The sequence below is a fragment of the Glycine soja genome, chromosome 2, assembly GCF_004193775.1.
Source record: "Glycine soja cultivar W05 chromosome 2, ASM419377v2, whole genome shotgun sequence".
Lineage (NCBI taxonomy): Eukaryota > Viridiplantae > Streptophyta > Magnoliopsida > Fabales > Fabaceae > Glycine > Glycine soja.
The window spans coordinates 5,950,582-5,963,961 of record NC_041003.1 but is presented as its reverse complement, the minus strand read 5'-3'; the positions used below and the strand labels follow the sequence as shown (position 1 = coordinate 5,963,961).

The window sequence follows — 13,380 nt, the reverse complement described above, 5'->3', positions numbered from 1 at the left end:
TAATGGGATTGCCGTTGAAATCAAGTATATGTGGATTTAATAGTAAGTGAAACCTAAAATGAAACTTAAAAAAAATACTTCTTTTACTTTAAATATAAATCTAAAGTTTAAATTTTAATTGTTTTATAACTGGGGATGAGGAGCGATAGGGCGAATTACTATATAAAGAAGAGTCCTAAACTATAGGACTTGTTGTTGATTAGGAAGATTTTGATAGACGATTTGATTAAAATAGGAGAAATGATTCTTTGTAGTGACATTATAACTGCATAAGATTCTGGTCATTAAAAGAAATTTCATAGCATAATACATATTTATTTTAAAATTGAGCTTTGAGAAATGGTTAGATCTTAACACTTTAGATCTTGTTGAAATGGTGAACACGTACATTACTTATCCGTTCTAGAGACATAAATCCGTAGTAAGCACTTGGCAAACAGTGTCTCCTAATTTTGAAATACCATTTAATATTTTTTTACAAAGGACATATTGTGTGTCATGTTAATAGCCAAAGCCAAACCAAACACCACGCACGGGGCCCTTGTACTGACAATTGCTACCTCCCAATCCCACCTTATATATTCTCTAATATTTTTCGCTGCAAATTATATTTGATCCCTAAATGGAAATAGTAACTTCAATAGCTAGCTGTTATAAAAAAAAAAAAAAAAATCTGTCTTGAGTTTGAGGAATACAATTCCAAAACTGAATATAATATTGTGAGCTTGTTTTCTTTTTCCGACATATATATATACACTCGTTCCTATGGAATATTAAAAACACTTCTAAAACTTCTTGATACTTGCTATGTGGCAACTAGCATGATGAGTTTACTTTTAATGTGGAAATGTATAAAACACTTGTTGATGTTGAAAACTTTTTTTCCTATGTGGAGAATGATCCGTCCTCTAATGGTGTGCCAAGTTAATTTTTCCTAAACAGGGAAGCAATGTTTCGCAATGAGGAAGTATATCCAAAATCAACTCTCAAAGTTACAATTTTGATCCTGATAACCAGTATCCTGAGATATAAAGATTTCGTTGGGAATTATATGGGAGAACATTTTAAATTCATAGGAATGCATATTTTTCTGTATCTCAATAAAAAAATTGTTTATTCTTTTTTAATCGATGTCATTAAGATACTAATTAATATTTGCCTTACTATTTTTCCGATTAATATGCAAAAGGATTTCAGAAACTCGTAAAAGAAAATAATGTTAGAAACATCATTTTCTTTAATTGCACGGTAAGGATAATCTTCCACTCTATTGGGAGATGATACGTTGGCCTAATACATTTATGAGAAATAATTCTCATGTGTGTTAGCTCAATTTCTGCAACCTTATCGCTAAACAAGCTAACAAGAATTATGTCGTATACTAATCCGTCTCAAAATAAATATTGTATTTAAAAGAAAAAAATTTCATATAAGTATCGTATTTAATATTTTAATATAACATTAATTACTCTTTTTTATTAATACTTCTAATCAATATCACTTTAATTTTTTGAATTTAATATAAATAATACTATTTTATTTCATCTATTTAATAAAATTATTACTCTTTTATTTATTTATTTATTAATTCTTGTTTATTTTGTAAAGTAAATTAAGATTACACTTATTTCAGGACACACTTTCAGACAAAAGAAAAATAAAAAATCAGGCCTCAAATACAATGAATATTATAATAATTTAAATAAAAGTCATTGATGACAAGCCTGCAGCGAATGCTAGCCATAAGCGCGTTATGTATTACAAATTATTAAAATTAATCTGTCATTATTAATATCAACCAAGTAAAATAATACGCAACAATAACTGATTAATCTTATATTGTTAAAACAATAAATACATTAATATAAATTTATTTTATCTATAAGAAAAAGAGGAATACATAAAATTTATAGTAACTCATGCATAATTATGATTTTGATACTAATAATTACAAATTAATCTAATAATCTGTAGTATTATGTCCTTACATTAAAGAGGTCCAAGCAGGGTCTTTGTGCCTATATATACCCGTTGGAATGCACAAGAAGGACGTATCACAACACAAGTTGAAACACAAAGAAGAAAAAATGGGTTCCTCTTTGTGGACTTGTCTGATTTTGTTATCACTTGCTTCTGCTTCCTTCGCCGCCAACCCAAGAACACCAATTGATGTGCCATTTGGCAGAAACTATGTGCCTACTTGGGCCTTTGATCACATCAAATACCTCAATGGTGGTTCTGAGATTCAGCTTCATCTTGATAAGTACACTGGTATGTAACTATATATGTGTGCTAATGCTATGCTAATATGATATGATATATAAAGTAATTGAGACTGTTATAAAAAAAAATCATAATACTCATGCAATTTTGAGCAGGTACTGGCTTCCAATCCAAAGGATCCTACCTGTTTGGTCACTTCAGCATGTACATAAAATTGGTTCCTGGTGATTCAGCTGGCACAGTCACTGCTTTCTATGTAAGAAAAACAATTCTCTATTTTGTTTTCAAGTTTCTCTACCAATTTGTTTTCCCAGTTTTGTTATGTGACCCTTTCTTTGGCTGTGATTGGCACTATGCAGTTATCATCCACAAACTCAGAACATGATGAAATAGACTTTGAGTTCTTGGGAAACAGAACCGGGCAACCTTACATTTTGCAAACTAATGTGTTCACTGGTGGCAAGGGTGACAGAGAACAAAGAATCTACCTTTGGTTTGACCCTACAAGAGAATACCACAGATACTCAGTGCTATGGAACATGTACCAGATTGTGTAAGTATATATTGACTTCTTCACTCAACAAGTAACAAACTCACCTTCCTTTTTCACCACCATCTTGTTCCCCCAATACACAGAAATCATATTCAAGAAAAATTCAAATAAGTAATGAAACAATTTATATATAACTACTAAAATTCGTTACTAAATTTTTGTGGTATCAATGAAGATATTTTTACCACTAAATTTGAGTCTCTTTTTATTTTTGGAAATTTGTCTACATAACATTATTATTACTACTAAAAGAAATCCAAATGTGGGGTGTGCAGTTTCTATGTGGATGACTACCCAATAAGGGTATTCAAGAACAGCAATGACTTGGGAGTGAAGTTCCCATTTAACCAACCAATGAAGATATACAACAGTTTGTGGAATGCTGATGACTGGGCCACAAGGGGTGGTTTGGAGAAAACAGATTGGTCCAAAGCCCCCTTCGTAGCCTCCTACAAGGGCTTCCACATTGATGGTTGTGAGGCCTCAGTGAATGCCAAGTTCTGTGACACACAAGGCAAGAGGTGGTGGGATCAACCAGAGTTCCGTGACCTTGATGCTGCTCAGTGGCAAAAACTCACCTGGGTTCGCCAGAAATACACCATCTACAACTACTGCTCCGACCGCAAACGCTACCCTCAAGTCTCTCCAGAGTGCGCCAGAGACCGAGACATTTAATTTGGCTCATCAAGATATTGGTGGTGTCAATTATCCACTGACTTTGCTCATGAGTAATCTTTCTGTCCCCATACATATAATTTAATATAAGCTTCCATATCCTATTTTTATTACCACTACCATAAAGTTCCCATCTACTTGATTTCATGAAGGCCACACCTAAGTGCTGATACAAAATTCAATTTGGGTTTATTGCTTGTATTGCTGATAATTTATATCATCATTTATTGCTGCTGCTAATGCTATGGTATGTATACCTGTTTGAGCTATGTAACAAAAGAAATGGCAATGTGCCTTAATTTGTATCTGTAATTCAATCAAAATATACCACTGTTACTAGCAAGTATATGTGTTATGTTATTATTGTTATTCTTGCTCTATCATTTTTGTTCTGTGCTAGCATGGGGCCTTTTCTGGCTAATGAGTTGTAATGCATTTGCATATATATCCGTATTCGTGTTCTCATCCTGTAAGGAAAAGACACCGACAAGGGTATTAAATGGAAAAAATATTGAAAAAAGTGGAAAGTGTGGTGGTGATACTGAAAACAGAGACAAAAACATTGAACGAGTCTTGTAGTACGTGGCTCCAGTGAACACTTCCGCACGTGACAGTAGAGAGGTTGCAGTGGATAATAACAAATTGAAAACTGTGCTTTGGACCATTAAAATTTTAACATGCTTTGGCATGACTCAAAATCTCAAATTAGGAAACTTAGTTCATAAACACTAACATGTAGTTCATTGTTTGATCGTATAATTAGTCTACATGTTATTTTTCCAATAATTGCATTCAAATTTTATTTTTGTTTTTATAGTTTTAAATCTATCAATTTGATTCTTATACTTTAAAAAGCTAGATATATTTAGTCACGATACACTGAAAATTGACAGGTTAATGTTATGTTGGGTAATATATTTTTGTTAATTTTTAATATGTTTTACTAGTTGAGAAGCTTAATTAGTTGTTCCATAAATAATTTTTTAGAAATTTTTAATTTTTTTTAAAATGATACTTGAATTAATATTTTTTAAATGTCAGTTCCTATTTTTTTTTTACTTTTATTTTTGATATATTTATTTATTTTCTTTATTATATTTTTAAATAAATCAATATCATATACTTTTTAGTTACTTCAACCATTAGTCTTATTGAATATTTTTAATTTAATAAGATAACTTTTTAACTTTTAACTTCTAACTAATTTTTTAACTTTCAACTAACCTTTTCATATAGTTTTGTTAAATATATAATATATAAAGACTAAATCTAATAATTTACCTATATTTTAAATTAAAGTATAGGATTTAAAACTTGTTAAACATATAGTATATAAAGACTAAATCTAATAGTTTACTTATATTTTAAATTAAAGTATAGGATTTTTTTTTTCAGTCATAGTACTAGTTGATATGCAATCTTTCACACATGTTTATATAAAAGTTAAATAACAATAAAATTAATATGTCCCATATTGTCAATTATTTGAATTTAATTAGATTAAAATCCAAGACCTGCTTGGACAATGGACCACCTTTTGACATGCATGTCTACGTAGTGATGAGACGATAAGCCAAAGAGGTAGTAATGCAGAATTAGAAAGGGATGAATCGTGATGGTCTCATTGATCACTTACTTACTCCATCGTTGAACTTTCCACATAACCAGGTCATCAACGTTGGGTTGATTGAGAAATATGGATTCAGTAAGATGTCAAATAACACGTGCCTTGATGAGGTACATGGTTGGTTGCATTATTTCAATGTGGAAAATAACACTATTTGGATTTTACGCGGTTAAATTACTAGAGCAACATGATCATTTTTTTTTGGTAGAGTACTCCTTTGGAAAGTAAAGACTAGGTCTTCGACCAGTTAGTGAGACCACACTGAGACTTTTTAAGAAATTGACTTCTTCTAACACTTATACATAAGTTTAAAAATATTAAAGTCTTAATTATATATTTCAAGAACAAAGTTCTTTACTGTGACATGCATGAATCATTAAACAAATGAATATAGAATTGGAAAATACATTCGAGTAAGTTGTGATCTCTCTTTTCTTTCTGTTATAAAAGGAAGCATTATGGGAGCTAGGGGTGGTCAAACTAGATTAATCAAACCTAAACATTATAGAAATGGACTGAATTGTAAAAGCGGTTTGGTTGAACCCAACCGAATTCGTAAAAATTCGAGTAAATTGAAATTGTGTAACGGTTTAAGCGAAACAAACTTTGCCTGTAACAATTCACTGATTCAAATGAATTGAGTTGAACCATGCTGCTGCTTACTACTAAATGAATCATTCAACAAAGAATCAATGACATTGAGATGACATCGAAAATCATTGAGAAAAAGAAAAGATGACATTAATGCACTAAAAAAAACTTAACAGTGAAGAAATAACTTACATGTGATTTTTTAAAAATTGTCGCTGAAATTTTAATTATGTAAGTGTTAGTGACAAACATTGTTATTAATTAGTATAAAAAATTTAAAACCTTATTACTAATGCATTGATTTCCTGTAGTGATGCAACATCTACGATCATGGAGATCACACTCAACAAAGTTGTCTTTTAATATTTTTTTTCCAAGTACAGAGAGTTACTAGCTAGCTAGTATTAACTTGTTTTTTTATTCAAAAATAGCTAGTATCATTTTAAGTCTTAATATTCAGGGAGTTGCTTTGTGTGGAGGATCATTGCTCACGCAGTAATATTACATCTTCTTATAAATCTTTTTGAATTTTTATTATTTCGTAAAAAAAATATTAAAAAATAAATACATTTAACATATTAGTTTAAAAATATAAAATAAATTCAAATACTTAAAGAAATATTATAAAATGATTTAATATTGTTCTTACTCTATTTGCCCATGTTACGTTATCCTATTTTCCAGGCAAAAACAAGCAGTGTGGACCATTGTTTGACTCCATAATCAATCATAATCTATGCCGCCATAACTTTTTTGACTTTTATTGGAAAAAATAATTAAACAATAAAGTATGAAAATATGGTGGGTCACCAAAAAAAAAATGTATATGGTTCCATCATCCACGAGGTAAATTATGTGATTTTCGTTGAAGTTATTTAGTCTGTCGGCGCATTATTTTTGCTGTGTATATGCTTTAACTTTGAAGAGAATTGCTGTGGTTATTTTTTGCTATTCTGTCTGGTGTACTTGTGTGTTTGTGTAAGTGCGTGTAAGTAGATTTTATTTTTATGTAGTAATTTCTTTGTCTCGATTTAGAGACTTGAATGTTCTAGGACGTGTGTGAAGCACTATCATCCATTATTCCATGGTAAAGCTATGCTACAAGGCTCTAATTAACTCCTTCAGCTCTGATGTTTGCAAAGACAGATTTTGAGACTTACATAATGCTATAGAGTAATATTTAAAAGGAACGTGCATGTAACATTTTTTTAATAAAAAATGAAGATATCATTGAGCTTTATAAATTTTTTGGAGTAGCTATTAGGAAGAAGCTTTGGCCACTAAGATTACTTTCGAATTATCATCGAACCTAGCTACAATATTTTAAAGAGTAATTAAACTCAATAAAGCTTTTGATGGAACCTATGCATCATATTTAATTATAAGATATTGACATAATAAAACAAAAAGCATTAATACAATAAAGTATTTTTTTACTGGAACAGACTAATTTTATTTCCTTCAACAAAAGGTCAACAATACAATCAGGAATACTAGTAAGAGGTTACAAGGGTCAGCTTGGAATTCAGTTGCCCTAGAGTGTTAACTACTGAATTCTCTTGTCTTTACAAAATAAATTTTATAGTTTGATAGATCCAAACAAACTTTGCTTGCTTCCTTCGTCTCGAACACAAGGTTCCCGAAGGAGGGGGAGACCATTGAAAGGTTGTTTGTAAGTCTAGCACATTGGCCTATCTATTTATAATATATAAATTTTAAAGTGTGAATCGTAACATCACCATTTAAGCAATATTTAACAACATAATTTTACCAAAGTCTTAAAAATTAAACACATTCCGAAAAATACTTTTTGATAAGAAAGGATGAACAAAACACTTGGGGGACCAAACCAAACCCAAGAAGAACTTAAACTATTTGAATTTGTAAGAAGGTAAACCCTTTATATACCTAAGAAGATCCAGAGATATAAAAGCAGGTGGTGAATCCCACCAAAAGTAATCTAAGTTATGTGCACCAAAGTTTATCCAAGGACTAACCGGAAGAGACCATCAAACCTGCTTTATGTTATCAGCCTTTCTCGGATGACCAATAATTGAAAATTGCTTTAAAGTATTGAAATCTGAAAGCGAGTAATTTCTTCTTGACCATATGCGGTAGAAGGAGAAAGTGATTGCTGCAATGATAACGTCTTGAACTTGAGAATCTCCATTTAGATCAGAAATAGAGATGAGACTATGCAAAGACGAATAATCAATAGCGCAATTGAGCTTACTAAATAGCCAATTCCAGATTTGCCTGGCAAAGGGACAATGAAGAAACAAATGCTCAATTGTCTCATTGATTTCCACAATTATTACAAACAGAAACAACAATGATCCCTCTCTTTCTCAGGGGGAATGCATTTGTTCCATATCAACTTTCACCATTTTATAACCACAAAACTAGGGAACATAAAAAGATAAGAATCCTTTAGGGAGAGGTCCCCAGAGATGGACTCTTTCCAAACTAGTTTATCGCAATTGTGCACAACAGGGATAGAGATTTCTTCAATCAAAGCAACAATGTGGGGGAAATTATAAACCAGAAACAGTGGAGGACTCCATTTACCACTCACCACTGCTTGAAGCTTAGGACGAATGTGATCAAGAATGTGCAAACGATCTGCAATGTTAGGAAAAATCCAGTTATCTCTCTAGAAACTGACTTTTCCACTGTCAAGAACAAGATTAAAGCAAACAAAATTTCTTATCCACTTGTCAATTGTACGTTTTGAGTACAGATTTAGGCCATAGGTAGACATGGAAGTTGTAGGCTAACATGCTATGAATGATATTAATTTAATATTCCAAGACCCCAATTTCAGCTTTATTCTATCCGCTATAGACTGCAAATGAATTCTTCTTGGTTTCCCTTGAAAAAGCGGAACACCAAGGTAAGTAAAAGGTAAAGAACCATGCCGAAAGCCAATGAGTGTCCCTGTGCCCTTAAAGGCAATTGGTGTCCCTGTGCTCCCTTTTCTTGAAAATTGGCTTTTGGAAAATACTTTCTCCAAATGTGTTAAAATTTTAACTCATTTTGAAAATTCATTTCTAATATATATATATATATATATATATATATATATATATATATATATATATATATATATATATATATATATATATATAAATAAATAAAGCTAGGAGGTATAGATAACAATTTGCCTTGATTTTATTACTTTGAAGGGCCTAATACTAAATTCAAACAAAAATTATATTCTACAATCGACATGTTAGTTTGTTTTCTATATTTTTTATATTATATATAGATAAAAAAAAAAGTCCCCTAGATGAAATTTGGATTGGTAGATTTTGTAATAGATCCCTTGGTTATATTTTTAGGATATATTTCCTCTATTTCTTTTCAGTTATCAGATTTTAAGAAAAAAATTATTCTTATTTATAGATCACATTAATTATATTTTTTTTATTTTCTTATTTTTAATTAATTTACACATATATTTATTATAAAAAGAGAAATGAGTGAAATAAAAATTTCACAATTATTTTATTGAAATCAAGAAAATTTATTGTATTTCTTGATTTTTACAAAATAACCTTAAAAACAGATAAAAGGAACGAAGGTAGTACTTGCTTGGATTTTTTTCCATCAATATATTATTACTTGGATTGAAAGTCAACAAGTGAAACATATGATGATAAAATTTAACTCTTATTTTTCATCAATATTCCGTAGAATTTTTCAATTTCAGTTCTGTTACAAAAGTGTGTTTGGAACTAGTAGCTGTAATCAGTACATATGTTGACTTATACATCTGGGAAAGAAAACCGGGTCACCTGCGCGAGGCACCTCAAATTTGGATGTCCATTCCACGATTTTACTATAGCTAAAGCTCAAGAACAATTTAGTTTGCAAGATGCATTTCTGGAGGCCTAGTATCCACATTCATATTTAATGTCATCATTGCACATCAATGAGAAGCAAGGAAAGTGATTGTTCTATCTCTCGGTACAAGTATAGAAAGAAAAACGAAAACGAGGCAAGAAATGTTGTAATTAGATAAAACTATACTATATAATAGCATCATAGTTATAAAAAAAAAATGGGGTAGGCTCACTTCCAATTGTTGGCAAGAATGTCAGCCAAATCCACAATCCTTAACCCCACTCATTGTCCTACCATGTCATCTCCCATGACCACGGTCAACGATGAGTCAACAGTTGATGACACATCAGAGCATCTAAAATCTACAGAGACAAGGGGCTCATCAAACACAGAGAGAATGCCCTTGAGCTCATTCTCTGCACTTTCTCTGAAAGCAGCGTTTACTTCCTCAGCAAAGGTCTTTTTTGTGACTTGAACAACGAGGTCCCTTGAGGGTTGGGAGGACAAGGGCCACAGCCTTTGCTGCTCCTGATGAGGTTGGCACTATGTTAAGGACGGCTGCCCTTGCGTGCCTTAGGTTACGGTGGCTCACATCAAGAAGCCGTTGGTCACCGTAGGAGTGGGTTGTGTTAGGAAGTCTCATATCTCTTGTCTCAATTCTTGGGACACAACTTATATATCCAATGTACAACTTCACTTGATAGCAATTGATTTTAAGTTAAAATCTAACATGATATGAGTCTATAACCTAGTTCTCGCCTGTTCTAGTAGGCTTTTCTATAGTCCAACTTATATATCAGTTGTCATGGTACCCTTGATAATACCAGTCATGTGGTGGCTCAGTGAGAATATGGACCATATAATAATTTTGCACGCAAATTTGAGACCAAAGTTTCCTTAATAAAATAATGACACATGAATGTAGAGATGGGTAATAAGTTTGATTAAAAAAATGTAGGGATAAGATGAATTACCGAATTTCTGATCAAGGACCTTGACGAAGGGTACTAGAAGCATTGCTGATGATGGGTTCATCTGGGTCGTAAATACCAGCATTGACACCAACCACGTAGGTAGGAATATCTCCCTTGCCAGGAGCTGTGATCAAAATCTTCTTTGCTCCGGCTTGAATGTGCTTTCCTGCACCGTCTCTGTCCACAAATACTCCAGTTCCTTCAATCAAAAGTCGATTTCCAAGTCCCTGTAAAGAGATAATATTGTTTCATTTCATCAAATTGCTTCAGAAATCAAGAAGACATTGATTATTTTTTAGTTAAATGACAAGTTTTGTTGCTTTGTTTCTTGAAAGCTTTTGTTCTTAAGAATCTTCTTTTAACATATGAAATTGTTTACATTTACAAATTGACTATTTGGTAGGTTAAATTTGTAAGTAAGCTAGCACTTGGGGCACCAAGTACTTACTTTGAAGAAACAAGGCAGTGTTACACTTTGAAGGCCTAAACAGTCTATTCATTTATCTTTTCCATTTTTTTTCCTTTTTCTCTCAGTATTTCTGGATCATAGAACATCAAGATGAAATAATTGTGTTAAAATGTGTTAGAGAATATGCTGCTAACACTCTTTTTGTGTTTATTTTGAAATGGGGTGAGCATTTAGTTTCTTCAAACCACAGCAAACTAGTACAGCTAAATGACATTAGATAGGTTCAAACTTATGTGTGGTAACTTATAGAAGAGGGAGAAAAAAGTTACAAAGTAGCAATGATGAAGAAGAATGAGCATACTTCCAAGGAAGGTTGATAGGGTTGCGGTCAGAGACAACCCTGATGACCTTTCCATTGTCACCAACAGGCTTGACATCAGCATCAAAGATTCCAAGGGTGGAATCATACTTGAGAAAGTGAGGCTTGAGAGGCTTGTTTGACACCTCCAGTAGTGTCGTTGATCGCAATGATGTGTAAAGGAGAGTCTTTGCGACCGTTCCAGCATCTCAAGAAGTTTCTTCCAATCCTCCCAAATCCGTTTATGGCTACCTTTAGTTTTGCTTCTACTACGCCTTTTGTGTTTCCTTCTCTGCCTCCAACCTTCAAACTAAAGTAAATACATTAACACAATGTTGTAAAACATGTCTAATTGGGTTTTATTTTCCTCTTATTTGAGCTTCTTGAATGTCATCAAGTGCAATTGCCAACTCAGTTGTTGGCTGTTCACCCTTCTGGTGTCTCCTCCTTTGTATATTCATTAGATAAAACTTGAATCATATTTATCAATGATACCTAATATAATAAAATGCTGCAATGTTTTATTTAAGTGGGCCTATACTTGATAAGAAACAATTGCTTGGGTGAGCAATAACTGCTTTCTGATTACATACAAATTAACTCACTCTAGTGATGCAATTGGTTAAGATACACTGAAGCTACTGCCTTCAAAACATCTCTTAGATCAAGTTGTTATATCCTAATGATCAAGTTTTCCAATGACGACATGTAAATGTATTTTAAAATTCTATAACACATAATTAATGAAAGTTATTTAATATTTAAAAAATCCTCATATTATATCATTGGAGAACTTAATGACAAGGATATAACAAACTATTAAGTTCTGTTTTACATTTATTCACATGGCATGGGTTGGTTTCAACTATGATACAATGCCATAGCCATAGGAGAAAAACACACCTACGAGCGTGCAAATACACAAAATATGTACAAAGGGTGCATTTTTGTTCAGACACATGATCTGACATTTCTTAGTGCGTATAAAAACTATTTGATGAATCAAAATATGAATCTTATAGGGCATAATTCTAGTGTTGAAAGAATATTGAACAACCATATATCATATATGCATGGCAAATGTGAATCATGGCAAAGATAGCTCATAGAGTCCGAGAGAAGCTTTTAACTAGTTAGCCATTGAATTCGGTGATTATAATAACTTATTGTATGTACATTTTCTACTTAGCAAGTGTCATTATTTATTTTACAATAAAGTTGCCACACACATTGCGTGCAAATTATACTTACTGCTGAAGTCTGGAAGGCAATGACTGAATGGAAGTCCTCAGAACTTTTTCTAGAAGAAAAGGAAAGGTAACCTATTGATGAGTTGCGAAGGCCAGAGAATTCAGAGAAGCCCTTCCCATTTGCCTGCATAGACCAAGTAACAATGATCAAGTTACATCATAGTAATTTATAGACATCTAGTTCTAGTTTTTGAATAAAATGACACTAGTCACACTACTATTATGGCTTTCATAATGTAATATTCATGCAAATTAATTAATGTTACATAGTAAAAAACAATAACTTGATGAACCTGAAGAAAGAGTGGCCGAAGTCATTATTCAGCAAACAATGGAGAGTGACATTTTCTTATGAAGCAGAGGAGTGGACTTTTTAGAGCAAGCAAAAAAGGTTTGAATCAAAAGTATTTTTCAGGTTCAATAATATGTCTCATTAATTTTAATATGATATGATGCAACGGTGGATGGATGTGTGGTTGTGATTCATGAAGCCAAGTGAGGATGAGATTACAGATAGCTTGTTGTGCTTGTGAATCATCTGGCTTCTCCCACTGTTGACAGTCTTAATTGATGATTGGGCTTCAGCATCAGATCTTCAGTGGGCCCTTTTATGTGTTCTTCATTTGTATTGGTGGATGATAAAAAGTGAAAAATGTTATTAAGATGCTTTTTAACGCACAATTTTTTATTTTATTATTAGTTGAAATTTATTAAAAATCATAGGAAGTTTTACTTATTATTTAATGAACCTCTTGCAATTTTTAAGAAATTTTAATTAATAATAAAATATGATTAAAGAGGGCATTGCTAGTCCACTTCTTTAAAATTTTAGCATATATTACACTTTTTTTTTCCGGATTCAGCCAAAAAAAAA

At 32.0% G+C, this 13,380-nt stretch overlaps 1 protein-coding gene and 1 long non-coding RNA gene across 2 annotated transcripts; one reads left to right on the top strand and one right to left on the bottom strand.

Moving 5' to 3' along the window:
- The first annotated feature begins 2,047 nt into the window (after positions 1–2,047).
- On the top strand, positions 2,048–3,820 carry LOC114383243 (xyloglucan endotransglucosylase/hydrolase protein A). The gene is made up of 4 exons (XM_028342872.1): positions 2,048–2,271; positions 2,379–2,479; positions 2,583–2,776; positions 3,052–3,820. The coding sequence occupies exons 1-4, from the start codon at positions 2,088–2,090 to the stop codon at positions 3,449–3,451; spliced, it is 879 nt and encodes a 292-aa protein (XP_028198673.1). The 5' UTR covers positions 2,048–2,087; the 3' UTR covers positions 3,452–3,820.
- Positions 3,821–7,940: 4,120 nt separating this feature from the next.
- On the bottom strand, positions 7,941–13,003 carry LOC114383237. Its single transcript, XR_003660435.1, has 5 exons — positions 12,800–13,003; positions 12,508–12,630; positions 11,260–11,566; positions 10,490–10,716; positions 7,941–8,291 (listed from the first exon to the last, which is right to left on the bottom strand). It is a non-coding gene; the product is annotated as an uncharacterized LOC114383237 (long non-coding RNA).
- Positions 13,004–13,380: the final 377 nt, after the last annotated feature.

Bases quoted from the DNA above. Each gene is read 5' to 3' on its own strand.
- LOC114383243 (XM_028342872.1), top strand. From the start codon at position 2,088: ATGGGTTCCTCTTTGTGGACTTGTCTGATTTTGTTATCACTTGCTTCT. The intron at 2,272-2,378 runs GTATGTAACTAT...AATTTTGAGCAG, and splicing joins TCATCTTGATAAGTACACTG to GTACTGGCTTCCAATCCAAA. The intron at 2,480-2,582 runs GTAAGAAAAACA...GGCACTATGCAG, and splicing joins GCACAGTCACTGCTTTCTAT to TTATCATCCACAAACTCAGA.